The 13,865-nt window shown below is 35.0% G+C and overlaps 2 protein-coding genes across 2 annotated transcripts; both read left to right on the top strand.

Annotated features, from left to right (window-relative positions):
* The first annotated feature begins 204 nt into the window (after positions 1-204).
* Positions 205-1,907, top strand: LOC116118104. The gene is made up of 3 exons (XM_031404078.1): positions 205-615; positions 1,092-1,442; positions 1,578-1,907. The coding sequence occupies exons 1-3, from the start codon at positions 205-207 to the stop codon at positions 1,905-1,907; spliced, it is 1,092 nt and encodes a 363-aa protein (XP_031259938.1).
* Positions 1,908-5,811: 3,904 nt separating this feature from the next.
* On the top strand, positions 5,812-6,945 carry LOC116118092 (zinc finger BED domain-containing protein RICESLEEPER 1-like). Its single transcript, XM_031404072.1, has 4 exons — positions 5,812-6,210; positions 6,299-6,416; positions 6,629-6,784; positions 6,893-6,945. The coding sequence occupies exons 1-4, from the start codon at positions 5,812-5,814 to the stop codon at positions 6,943-6,945; spliced, it is 726 nt and encodes a 241-aa protein (XP_031259932.1).
* The last annotated feature ends 6,920 nt before the right edge of the window (positions 6,946-13,865 follow it).

Here is a 13,865-nt window from a genome sequence, read left to right as displayed (position 1 = left end):
TCATCAACAATGTCATGCCAAGTGTGTTGATTTGATGAACCAAAGGCAACACATCAATGTAAATCTTGCTTGCGTGTCGAAAAAAGGCAAATTGGACTATCACATTCGCTTGAATGCATCAATTGATTACATTAGATTCCTTTTACATCAAGGATTCGCATTTCGTGGTCATGACGAGTTGAATCTAAAAATCAAGGCAACTTTATGGAACTATTGAAGTTTCTATCCAATCACAATGACGACATAAAGAAAGCTGAGTTGGGAAATGCTTTGAAAAACCATCAAATGACGGCCCCCAAAATCCAGAGGCAACTAACTAGTGTTTGTGCTCATTTGACGACCAAGAAAATTATTGCAGAAATTGTGAGAGATAAACAATCGTTTTCTTTACTAGTTGATGAATCTCATGATGTGGCAGTAAAAGAACAAATGACTATTGTTTTTTGCTATGTGGATAAAATAGGTTGTGTTATTGAACGTTTTATTGGGATTGTGCATGTTAAGAATACTTCTGCAAAGTCTTTGAAAATTGCAATAGATGCCTTTTTTGTAAAGTATGGATTGAGTTTGACAAGTTTACGGGGCCAAGGTTACGATGGAGCAAGCAATATGAGCGTGAGTTCAATAGTTTGAAGACTTTGATATTGATAGAAAATAAATCAGCTTTCTACGTTCATTGTTTCTCTCATCAACTCCAACTGACGCTAGTCAAACTTGTAAGTAAACATTTGGCATTGGGTGAATTTTTTCAAACTCTTTCTATGTTATCAAACACTGTAGCGACATTTTGCAAGCGCAGAGATCTTCTACGTGATAAACAATATGAATATGTGATATCTTTTATTTCTAATGGTGATCTTCAAACGGGACGTGATTTGAATTAAGAATGCACTATTAAACGACTAGGAGATACACGTTGGGGTTCACACATAGGGACAATTCATAGTGTCATAAACTTATTTTCTTCTGTTGTTGGTGTGCTCGGAGTGATTGAGATTGAAGGAGATGATTGGCAAAACAAAAGTCAAGCAAGGAGTTTATTACGAATCAAGGAGAATTTTGAATTCGTCTTTTTGTTATTCTTAATGAAGAAAGTATTGGGAATCACATATGACCTGTCACAAGCATTACAAAGAAAAGATCAAGATCTTCTTAATGCCATGCAGTTTGTACAAATTTCGAAGTATCGATTGCATAAATTGAGAAATGAAGACACTTGCTTCGACATATTGTTGAAAGAAGCTTATGATCTGTGTAAAGATAATGACATACCAATCCCGGAGAACATGGAACATAATTTTGGGAGGACAAAACGGGGGATTGCCCCAATTACGAATAAACATCATTTTAAGGTGGAATTGATGTACACAATTTTAGATAACATTCAAGAAGAACTCAATAATCGTTTTGATGAAGTAAATATGAGGCTACTTCAGTGTATGGTATCTCTTGATCCAAGTAACTCTTTTGCTGCATTTAACAAAGATAGATTACTTGAGTTTGGAAAGTTCTATCCTGCCGATTTTCCTCAACACGATATTTGGCTGCTTGATAACTAACTTGAAAACTATTATGAGGATGTTAGCACCAACGCCGGTTTCACTCATGTTGATGGGATTGCCGATCTTGCAAAAAAAATGGTTGAGTTTAAGAAGGATGTTGCTTACGACAAAGTTTTCTTGCTTATTAAATTAGCATTGGTTTTGCCCATGGCTACTGCAACAACTGAAAGGGTGTTCTCTGCAATGAATATTGTTAAGAATACTTTGCGTAATCAAATGGGAGACGAGTGGATGAACAATTGCTTAGTAGTTTACATTGAAAATGAAGTTTTTGCTACAATTCAAAATGAAGATATCATTGAACATTTTCAGAACATAATGAAGCGGAAAATCGTGTTAAATTGAAAATCTTCGGGTATACTATTCTAACTTGCTTTCATCTTTAAATAATCAATATTCATATTATTTAGATCTTTAGGTATACCATTCTAACTTGATTTTTGGGTCAATACATAGAGGATGTGTGGATTTTTAATCTAGACGGTTGAGTTGGAATGTTAATTTCTGGATATGGATTTGGAGTGATTGTAATCCATCTCTTTGTAAACCTTTGTGTATTTTACTTTTGTTAGAGTTGTGATTGAGCTCTAAATTTGTGTAGANTAAGAATACTTTGCGTAATCGAATGGGAGACGAGTGGATGAACAATTGCTTAGTAGTTTACATTGAAAAGGAAGTTTTTGCTACAATTCAAAATGAAGATATCATTGAACATTTTCAGAACATAATGAAGCGAAAAATCGTGTTAAATTGAAGATCTTCAGGTATACTATTCTAACTTGCTTTCATCTTTAAATAATAAATATTCATATTATTTAGATCTTTAGGTATACCATTCTAACTTGATTTTTGGGTCAATATGCAGAGGATGTGTGGATCTTTAATATAGACGGTTGAGTTAGAATGTTAACGTCTAGATCTGGATTTAGAGTGATTGTAATCCATCTCTTTGTAAACCTTTGTGTATCTTACTTTTGTTAGAGTTGTAATTGAGTTCTAAATTTGTGTAGAATATTTTTGGTTGATTTGTAGTTATTGTAAACTCTTTTGATTATATTGGATTTAAGTGGGTCGTTAGATTCCTGTGGTTTTTTTATCTCTTCATATTGAAGAGGTTTTTCCACGTAAAAATTTTCTTGTGTTTTCCTGTAAATTATTTTCTTATGTTTTCACTACTTGATTGGCAAATAGTGATGGGGCCCCCCCTGGGTAAAAATCCTGGGTCCGCCACTGCCTAGAGGAATCGGTGGGTCACCTAGGGGTCCTGTAATAAATATCTTGAGTCTTCAAGTATGGTTGCCTCGTCCTTTGCTCCGTCTTTAAGTACATTACAAAAACATCATTCTAAATTTACAATAAGAATAATTACAAAAAATTCTTTACATCAATAAATTTAGAAACCCTGATTTACATTCGAGGGGAATGAGATGAGAAGAGAATGTACATTGAGAAAAGGAGAAAGGCAGGACACGCAGGCCTCATTTAATAAATTACAACCATACATACCCAAACAAGTTTTAAAACATTCACCATAGGTCTAAGGCTCATGTACTTGGCACCATGCAATATACAAACAAGTATATAGCATACATTTCAAAAACAATCAAAATTTTGAAATTGGTGTGTTAATTATTAATTACCCCCTAATAATTTATAGATCTGCAGTTGTTCTAAAAGTTTTAAAACTTTACAATCTGGCCCCTACGCACTCGGAAGTGAGCTCGCTGCGGCGATGAGTTATATTGCCGCAGCGTGTGGTGATTAACTTGATGTTCATGCTTAATGTGCGATCACCGTGGCGATGGGTTATATCACCGCGGTGAGCACTGATTTCGTACAGCGTTCGTCCTAACAAAGATCGCCGCAGCAAGCATACACTGATCTGTAGCTCTGAATTAGTTCAACTAGTCACCAAAAACACACCAAACGGATTTTGCAATCAATCATAAACACTTATTTCAACAAAAATCCATAACCCAATATACCAAACTTGTAGATCATCAATCGATCAATTGATTTCTTAAAACATGCTTTTAAGGCAGATTTTACGTACATTCTTTAAGGCAACATATTATCAATCAAATACATGTAATCAACCATCCACATAAAACTGTAAAATCTGGTACCCTAGGCTCTGATACCACTATTAGGAAACAATCCATTAACGCAGCAAAAAACAAAAAATTAATAACAACACGGATCGTTCCATAAAACCAAGATCAGGGTACAAATTTACAGTTTATATCAAAATAAGAATATGCAGAAAATTAATTTAGAGTTTAAGAAATCATACACACGTTTGGAGGCTCCTCCAACTTTGTCTCTGAACGTACTTTGCTACCAACCCAAGTGTAGGATCGAACTGATGTAGTCTGCACGAAGATAATCGCATGGAACTAAAGAGGGATTTGCTAGATCCTTTTTAGTCTTAAGAAACAAGAAAAGAAAACAAAGGAATTTTGATTTTAGGAAAAAACCAATCTGATGTTAGAGAGTGTTTTGGGGTTGTGGCTTTTCTCTTTTCAATGAAAAGAATGAAATGAAAACCTTTTTTTTTTCTCTCTCAATTAAACTTTTACTTATATAGTATAAGTTTAATTGCCCTATTCCCTTATGGAATAGGCTTGGGCTCCAACCCAAACACCCCTTGTTTCCAAACACTCCCAATTAGATATTTTAATTTTAGTTTATCATTATCTCAATTAAAATCAATTAATATATATATTTACTATATTAACATTTAACAATAATGATAACTTATTTAAATATATGCGAACACATATTTAAACGTAATCTCACTTATTTAATTTTTCTAACAAATTAAATAAAGGCTACAACCTCAGCAAATTTAATTGCACTGTAAAAGTACCAAAATACCCTTTCACCTAAAAAGACGAAAATGCCCTTCTTACTTAATGAGTCTTAAATTATCTTCTATGTGTGTGACCCATAGGCTCCTCATCATAACGGTAGTGTATAGTATCGCGATTAACACCAATTAATCGTCTCACTAATACACAGACCAAGATTGGCCCCTAGCAAGGCATCATCACCACCCGATAGATTCAGATTCAACAAAGTAGCTATCTGTCAATGATATATTCAATCCTTTCATCATCCGTTATCTCGACAAGACCGAGGCATAGAAATAGTGTCAACCTTTGGTTACTCTCGATATTGTGTATTCAGTTACTAGACCAATGACCTGTATTATAAACTGAATAGAGCAACAACTCAATCCCATTGTGGCCACAGTTTTAGTGTCATTTCCATTTACTGAATTGCGCCGTGACATAACTTCTCCTGTACCCGGGAGTGATGAATCCTCTGTCTATCCACTATAGTCTTGATACACTCCTTGATGTAGCCAATCACCACCGTATTGACAGCTCTAAATAGAACTGCGTTAGGCTAGTGTCAAACTACACCAATCGGTGCACAAGGCGCTCCGGTGATCTCAAGTCTAAGGATCATATGCACCACCATTCGTTAGAGGATTTGTTCCATAGACACTGGGGTTACCATCCATATGGAATCCTCTGGTGGGTCAGTCCAGTGAACTTGCCTACAGTAAGCACCCATGTGTTGCACCAGGTTGTCATCAAAAAACCTTGACAAATGAGATCAATCACTGCCTTTCGACAGGGTTGTTCAACACTATAATAGCCTTACCGTATTATCTGTGTCCTTACTTCATAATAATACTGGGGCTACGGACGTTTTTAGAATGGCCACCATATGTGCTCATAGGGTTCTGACTATCAAGATTTAAAACACTTGATACCCTCGTCACGGTTCTACCATTCTAAGGACATATATCAATACATACAATGATGATTTACGCGATATAGTATAAAACACCTTTTATTGATCAATGAACATTATTACAAAGAGTCAATTCTATAATAATTGATTGGCTCTAGGGCATCTACTCTAATAGTTACCGTGGACAATGAAAGTTCTAATGATGTTGGAATAAGATATCTCCAGAATCGGTTAGAAAGTTGGAAAGTGTTTTGAATGGTGACTTTTTGCACATGAGATGTTGTGCACATATATTGAGTCTCACTTTAAAAGAGGGATTAAAAGACATAAAGGACTCCATTTTTAGAATTCACTCTACAGTGAGGTATGTGAGGTCTTCTTCAGCAAGGTTACAAAGGTTTAAGGAGTGTGTAGAGCAAGAAAAAATTGAACAAAAAAAACTTTTGGTTCTTGATGAGAGACAAGGTGGAACTCTACGTACTTAATGTTGGGTGTGGTTTTAAAATTTCAAAAAGCATTTGAGTTGTTCAAAATCCAAGACATTAAGTATAGAGATGAACTTACTAGAGGAGAAAAGTCAAAGGGTTTGCCTATGCCTAGTGATTGGGAGTATGCTCGTTACTTGTTGCCTTTTTTGAAAAATTTTTATGATGCTACTCTATGTGTGTCAAGCTCACTTTTTGTTACCAATAATGCATACATGTGCGAGATCTTTGCCATTGGAATGCAGATTTCAACATGCTGTAGAAGTAATGATGTTGTTTTAAGTACTATAGCTGGGAGAATGAAGGGAAAACATGATAAATATTGGTCAAATATTGACAACATCAGCTTAATGTTATTCATTGCAATGGTGTTGGATCCTAGATTCAAGTTGGAATATGTGAATTAGGTCATTAATAATTCCTATGATGATGTTAATGCTAAACTTTTAAAGACAAAAGTGCATACAACTTTGTACTCTTTATCAGACCAATATATACAAGCTTATTTATGCTTCTCCTAGTGGGCAATCTAGTCAACAATCTCAACAAGCAAGTCAGATTAATGTTGAGGATGTAAATGTTGATCCTAAAGAATTAATGTATTGTATGTACGATGAGGCAATGGCTAGATAGGAAGTTTTGGTGACCAAATCTGAGATGGATAAATATTTAGAGGATGAACGTGAGCAACGTCACAAGGACAAGATGTTTGATATCTTGAGTTGGTGGAAGGTAAATTCAAATAGATATCCAGTTCTCTCTTCAATAGCATGAGGGGTATTGGCTATGCTTGTTTCTACTTTACATTTGTGTCAGCATTTAGCACTGAGGGTTGTGTATTAGATCTATTTCATAGCTCCCTCACTCCTAAGACGGTGGAGGCTCTTATTTGTACACAAGATTGGATTCGGGCTAAACGTGAACCATTCATGATTGAGGAGAGCTTGGAAGAGATATCAGAGCTTGAGTCAGGTAAATTTTTTGCTTTAGTTTCAATTATTAGTTATTATGTTGTCTTTGTTGGATTTAGTGATTGTATTTTGAATTTAACCATTATTTATATGACCTGTTTTTTTGTAGAATTTGTTTCTTTGGCAATGGAAAATACTACTCGTGTTCATCTTGATGATTGAAGGTTTTGCAACATTTAATTGAGGTTTGATTTCTTTAACTGTTTTGTTATTGTAGGCAATGAAAAAAATATGATTCAATTTTTATCAACTTCTAACATTTACTTTTTATTTGGGCAGAAATTGGGAGAGCTACTTGTATTGACTTAATGTTGGTTTCTGCTTTTCACTTATGGAGTTGTATTAGCACAATTTTTTTGTTTTTTGTTTGTTTTTTTTTTTTTTTTTTTTTTTTTTGGTTTTCCATTGGGACTTATTTTGTTGTCTTATTATTGATGTTTCATTACAGACTTTTATTTGTATCAATTTTTAATGTATTGTTAGTTGAGGTCAATAGATATATATGAATGTTTAATTTTTATATGGATATATATTGTTGATATTTACAATTTAAATCAGGAAAAATTTTTAAAAATAATAAGTTTAAGCCTTAAGGGTGCATTTGGTTCAGGAAATGTTGTACTACTAGATAATGTTGTATTACTAAAAAGATAGATTACCAGCGAATCTTTAGAAAAATGTGTTTGGTTGGTTGGAATAAATTGTGGGTATATTATAATAATATGTTTGGCTGGGAGGATAAATGAGTGGGTATATTATGTAGATTACTAAATTACCCTCCTTTTTAAATAATAATATATTATTATTTGATTCTATTATTTTTTAAATTATTTCTTTTAACCCCCTATATTTGAAATTTTGCTAAAATACCACAGCCATATAAAACTTTAATTTGTAGCAAAATCACCCCCATCCACCCCAAGCCACTGCCGGCAGCCAGCCACAATCGCCTGTAGCTGCTGTAATGGTGCACGACCGACCGGTTTGGCTGGTCATGCATAGATAAGGCCTAATCCGGCCATGAATCTTTGATCCATGGCCAAAAACAGTTAGATCTGGCTGTGAAAAAGCCAAATCTTTGGCTGTGAAACAGCGGCCATTTCACTGTCAAAGATCTGGCCTTTTTCACGGCCACATCTTTTGCCATGAAACGGCCAGATATGGTCGTTTTCGGCCATGGATCACAAATCCATGGCTGGAAACGTTCTTACCAGCAAACGATTGGCAAGATCCCACCGGTCTTGTACCGATATGACGACTTTCGTCGACGGCTAGCGATGGTGGCTAGTGGCCGACAGTGGTCTTGGGTGGCTGGGGGTATATTGTTAACTTTTTTGTGGTTGGGGTGTTTTACCTAAATTCTCAAATGTAACGGGTCTGGGTAATTGTTATTTGGTAGACATATGAGGGCAAATGTGTCCAAAATGATAAAAGATTAAGGGCAAAATAGGGTCAAAATTAAGATTACCTTGGTAATCTTATATTAACACTCCTTGGGAAGGTAATCTGATTGCACCCAATATTACCAATAGTAAAAACTATTTGCAATAAAAGATTACGTAATATTTTATTACTTGACAACCAAACGAGGGAATCTTGAAAATTAAACAAAGATTACAGGATTAATCTTATATCACCCCGAACCAAATGCAACCTAAGGGGAAAACCGGTTCAAAACCAATTTTTTCTAAGCAAACAACAGATTTTTCCCTAAACCGGTTCGGTTTAGGTTCAAGAAAATTCTTGAACCAAAAAACCAATTCGATTCAAGAAAACGGTTAACCGGTTTTGAACACCCCTAACTGTAGTCCCATTTACGGTAGCACTAATCAAGGTCGTGTGTTGACGCACACTGTCACTTCTAAGTTGTGCCCAACAACGCGCGACAATGGGCTATTCCGTGCGACAATGCGCAATAGATTGCACGTAGCAGCGCGCGTGATGTTGGCTTGTTGCATGCAACAATTTGTTGTTGCGCACGCTATATGGCCACTTGTAGTGTGCGATTATACGTTGTAGTTGTTGCTGCCGTGCACAACAACGCACGGCAACCATTGTGCCACCACGCACAGTGGCGCAAATTAGGGTTTTTATTTATTTATTTATTTTTAGATCAAAGACAAACCAATAACAATCATCAACAAAACAATTAATCAGATTAAAATCAGTTTTAATCAACAAATTAAAAACAATTCATTTAATCAACAAATTACATATTATAACATATGAAGAAATTAAAGGAGGATGCACAATGAAAATAAGCATTTAAAATTTTAATTCCTTTGAAAACCCCAAATCCGATCGTGATTATTTTGTTTATATGTTATAAACATAAAACAAATCGTACAATGTTAGATTCTTTGTACCTTCGTTGGAGACTCCACCAAATCTAAATTCTTTGCAAACTAACTCAAGTATGGAGTTGCACGAATGATATACACACAAGGAGATGCCAGAACAACCATGGAACAACTCAATTGCTAGATTGAGTGAAGGGGACAACTTGAATCAAGAGAAAGGACAACTAGGGTTTAGAGAAAACTTGCATACAAATTTTCTGTCAAACTAAAAGTCACGGCTAACCTAAATTAAGTGTGACTTATATAGTCAAACTTAATCCTATTCCAATTTGGAATAAGATGCTATCCTATTCCTATCTGGAGTAGGTTTTGTCCTAAACCAATTTATGATAGAATAAATAGGTTTCTATTAATATTAATATATAATAAATATATATTAATATTAATTAAATAATTTCTATTTATTCTATTTCACTAGGAAATAGACATAGGCAACAACCTTTACAAAATTACTAAAATGTCCTTTCCTTACAGAAAGACCAAAATACCCTTCTCATCTTAAACCACTTCCTTGGTCAAATAAATGTTCCAGAGTTCCACTTCTATTTTGTGTGTGACCCGTAGGCTTCTTATCATGTTGGCATTAAGTAGTATCATGATTAACCACCAATTAATCGTCTCACTACACACAAACCAAAATTGGCTTCTACTTCTAGTAAGGAATCATGACCACCTAACAAGTAGAGATTAGCGAAGAGTTAATACCTATTAACAGTATAGTTACCATGCAATTCTAATCATTTCATCATCTGTTATCTCATTAAGGTTAAGGTGCAAAAATAGTGTCATCCTCAGATAACATCCTTGATATTTTGGTGTTTGGTTATCAAACTAAAAATCGTGATAAAGTTAGATTTGAACAACAACTGAATTTCATTGTGGCTACAAATCTGTAATCATTGCCAATTAACTAAACTGTACAGTGAGATAATTGCTCCCGTAACAGAATTGATCAATCCTTTGTCAATCTACCATAGCCATGATGTATTTCATAATGTAGTCAATCACCACTGTATTGATAATCCTAAAAAAGACTACATTAGGCTAGCGTCAAACTACACCATTACGTACACACGAGACTCTGGTGATCTCAATGTTAGAGTAGGTGCCCTAGAACCAATCGAATTATTGTAATTGACTATGTTGTATCATAATAAAAGGCATTATTTCATGTAAATTGTATTATATATATGTAATTATATGTGCCCTTAGAGTGGTTGAACCATGACAAGTGAATCAAGTATTTTAAGTCTTGATTGTGAGATCCCTATGAGCACATGTGGTTGCCATTTTAGAAATGTCCATAGCCTAAGTATTAATCTGACATAAGGCACAAATAATATAGTAAGGCTATCATAGCGTTGAACGACCCTACTAAAAGGTATTGACAAGTCTCGCATGTCAAGGTTGTATGGTGATAACCTAGTGCAATGCGTGGGTGCTTGTTGGTTTCAAGTTCACTTGACTGACCCATCGAAGGATTCCATTCAGATGGTAAACCTAGTGTTTATGGAAAAAAATCCTCTTAAGGATGGTGGTGTGTGTGATCCTAAGACTTGAGATCACCAAAGTGTCGTGTGTACATAATGGTGTAGTTTGACGCTAGCCTAACGTAATTTTTATAGGGTTATCAATATGGTGGTGATTGGCTACATCATGAAATAAATCATGGCTATGGTGGATCGACAAAGGATTCATCACTCCTAGTTATGGGAGTAATTATGTCACTGTGTAGTTTGGTTATATGGCAATGACCATAAATCTGTGGTCATAGTGGAATTGAGTTGTCGCTCGAATCTGATTTAAGTTCGGTCATTTGACAACCAAACACCAAATACATCAAGGAGAATGAAATTATTTTTGTACCTCAACCTTGATGAGATAATGGATGATGAAAGGATTGGATTGTGCAGTAACCATACCGTTGAAAGGTATTAATTCTTCCCTGATCTCTACTTGTTGGGTGGCCATGATGCCTTGCTAGAGGTCAATCTTGGTTTGTGTGTAATGAGACGATTAATTGGTTGTTAATCGCATATTACTCACTACCAACATGATAGTGACCTATAAAGGGAATTAAGTCAAGAACGTGTCTTTGATCAAAAAAGGGTTAAAGGGTAATTTGGTCATTTCACTAAGACTAGGTAATTTGATAATTTTATTTAGGTTGTTTCTTGGTCTATTTATTATTTAAATAGAATAAATAAAATTACTTAATTAATATTTATTATATTTTTTATATTAATATTAATTGAAATTAATTAAAATTACCCTAATTAATATATATATATATATATAGAGTAAAGCCTCTCTATAGTCATAATGTTGGGACTAACTAATTTTATTACTATAAAGAGGTTATAACTTAATGGAGGTGTAGTTACAAAAATTATAGTTTTGATTTCTTATTTTATAATTCATGTTTTAGTAGTACAGTATTAGGATTTCAATTCATATTTTAGTAATATTAGAATTTCAATACAGCGTTTCAATTGCCTACTTTTGAAACGGATAAAAGATNATGGTGGAGCATGATGTTGTGCGTGGTCGTGCATAATAGCGGGGTCTACTGTGCGTTGCTGCGTGCTGGTGCATGCACTCTGTGTGTTGCCACGTGCAACAACACTTAACTACTGCGTGCGTTGACAGGACTATTCACTAAGGATGGCAAAAACTAGTTAACTGAACTGGTTTGCCATTTTTACGAACCAAACCGGATTCTAGTTCAAGTGAAAAACCTAACCGAAACTAGACTGGTTTTCCACTTGAACCGGTTAACCGATTTTCCACTTGAACCGGTTAACCGGTTTTTTTTTTTTTGAAAGTTGTTTAAGTTTTCCATGATTTGGTTCAGAGGGATCAAGATATGATCAAATACGGTAACCACCAGTGAGTTCGGTTGAGGGCATTAAAGTACCAGTAAAAGATCTCTCTTTTCAACTTTGGTCACGTAAAAAAGAATCAAAAAACCCTTATTGTCTAGCAAAGTGACAATGTTTGGGTGATGAGAGATGAAAGGGCCAGTGGCGTGTGGGTTCGAAACATAGTTGACTAGTACTTTTGCATTTTTTACTTGAAAAACTCTTTTTTACCAAGGTTGTAGAAATAGTCAAGACGGTCTTTGATTGGACCAATAAAAGGGAGACCATAGTTTCCAGGGATTTTTCGAATCAGAGGTTGAGTGGCAGGTTGAGACGGTGAAACCGTGGTTGGTGGTGCTTGTACAGATGGCTTATGGTTTTGATGATGATGTTTTATATGGAGTATGGAATTGAAGTTGCAGAGAAGGAAAAGATAGAAAAGTGGATACCATTTGAATCCCAATCTATATTTGCAGAGAGAGAGAGAGGAATTTAATAAAAGAAAAAGATAAAGAAATCAAGAGAGAGAGAGAGAGGTATTTAATAAAAGAAAAAGATGGAGAAACCGAGAAAGAGAGAGAGAGGTATTTAACAGAAGAAAAAGATGGAGAAATCAAGAAAGAGAGAGGTATTTAATAATAATAAAAGAAAAATATATATATTTTTTTAAAACCAGTTTAGCAATCCAGTTCCGGTTAATCGGTTTGTTTTTTTTTTTTTTTTTTTTTCTAAAAACCAAAACCGAATCGGATATTCGATTTACCCATTATCCCCAAACCAAAATCGAAAAAAAACCAAGGGCCCCTTTGGTACACAATTTTTCACTACTCTATTCCCTATTCTATCCAAAATACAAATTCATTTCCTTATTCTCAAAATATTATTTTGTATTATTCAATTCTTTTTATACCCCCTAGATTTGATAATTTAACTAACACCCCCGAATTTTTTTTTTTTTTAGAAATTGACAAAAACACCCCAACAACCCACATTTGCCGGATTCTGGCCACTATAGCCGGAAGCTAGCCGGAATCTGGTATAATGGCTCACTACCATCTAGATCTGGCGAGTAGTGCGCCGATCTAGCCTTTTTCGGCCAGATCCACAATGGATCTGGTCGGAAAAAGCTAAATCTATGGGCAAAGATCTGGTCGTTGACGGCCATATCTTTGGCCGTAGCTAGTTGTCAACAACAGCCAAATCTTTGGCCATCGATGACGACCAAATGCAGCCAGATTTGGCCATCAATGGCCAGATCTAGCCATAGATCTGGCCTTTTCTGGCCAAATCTCCCGTGGATCTGGCCGAAAAAGGCCATATCGGCGCATGACCGGCCAGATTTAGCTAGTCATGCACTGATACGGCGACTCTGGCCACCATCCGGCAATGGTGGCCGACTGTCGGTATTTAATGGGTGGGTGGGGGGGTTTTTTTTGTTAATTTTCAATATTTTATTAGAGGAGTGTATTTTAGTAAATAAACAAACCTAGGGGGTATTTTTGTTAATTTTCAAATCCTACATTGTAATAACCGCTCAATTTTACTTTTTTCAAAATATTATTCTAAAAAGTATCATAATAATAAACCAAATGCACCCCAAATTTTCAGAACGGTTTCGATCTGATTTTTCAGTTTGGTTCGATTTTCGGTATTTTTTTCCACCCCTACTATTGGCAAGTGTATGAAATATGCAAGTAATATAGTATAAGTAAACGGATGTAGAGAATTACTAGCTACTAAGTACCAATTAAACTATCCTATTGCTATTTGATTAATCGAAACCTTAAGGAATGGATTAATAAAAACTAACAATTGAAAATAAACTAAAAACTAAAGAAATAAAATTGCTAACAAAATAAAA

Source organism: Pistacia vera, unplaced genomic scaffold, assembly GCF_008641045.1.
Source record: "Pistacia vera cultivar Batoury unplaced genomic scaffold, PisVer_v2 Contig124, whole genome shotgun sequence".
Lineage (NCBI taxonomy): Eukaryota > Viridiplantae > Streptophyta > Magnoliopsida > Sapindales > Anacardiaceae > Pistacia > Pistacia vera.
Note: the sequence above shows the minus strand (reverse complement) of the source record. Positions and strands in the feature narration are given on the sequence as shown.

Coding starts and splice junctions, on each gene's coding strand:
- LOC116118104 (XM_031404078.1), top strand. CDS start 205: ATGGAACTATTGAAGTTTCTATCCAATCACAATGACGACATAAAGAAA. Junction 616..1,091: donor ATGGAGCAAGCAATATGAGC/GTGAGTTCAATA, acceptor TTCTTAATGAAG/AAAGTATTGGGAATCACATA. Junction 1,443..1,577: donor TGAGGCTACTTCAGTGTATG/GTATCTCTTGAT, acceptor AACTATTATGAG/GATGTTAGCACCAACGCCGG.
- LOC116118092 (XM_031404072.1), top strand. CDS start 5,812: ATGTTGGGTGTGGTTTTAAAATTTCAAAAAGCATTTGAGTTGTTCAAA. Junction 6,211..6,298: donor CTAGATTCAAGTTGGAATAT/GTGAATTAGGTC, acceptor ACTCTTTATCAG/ACCAATATATACAAGCTTAT. Junction 6,417..6,628: donor TCCTAAAGAATTAATGTATT/GTATGTACGATG, acceptor CATTTGTGTCAG/CATTTAGCACTGAGGGTTGT.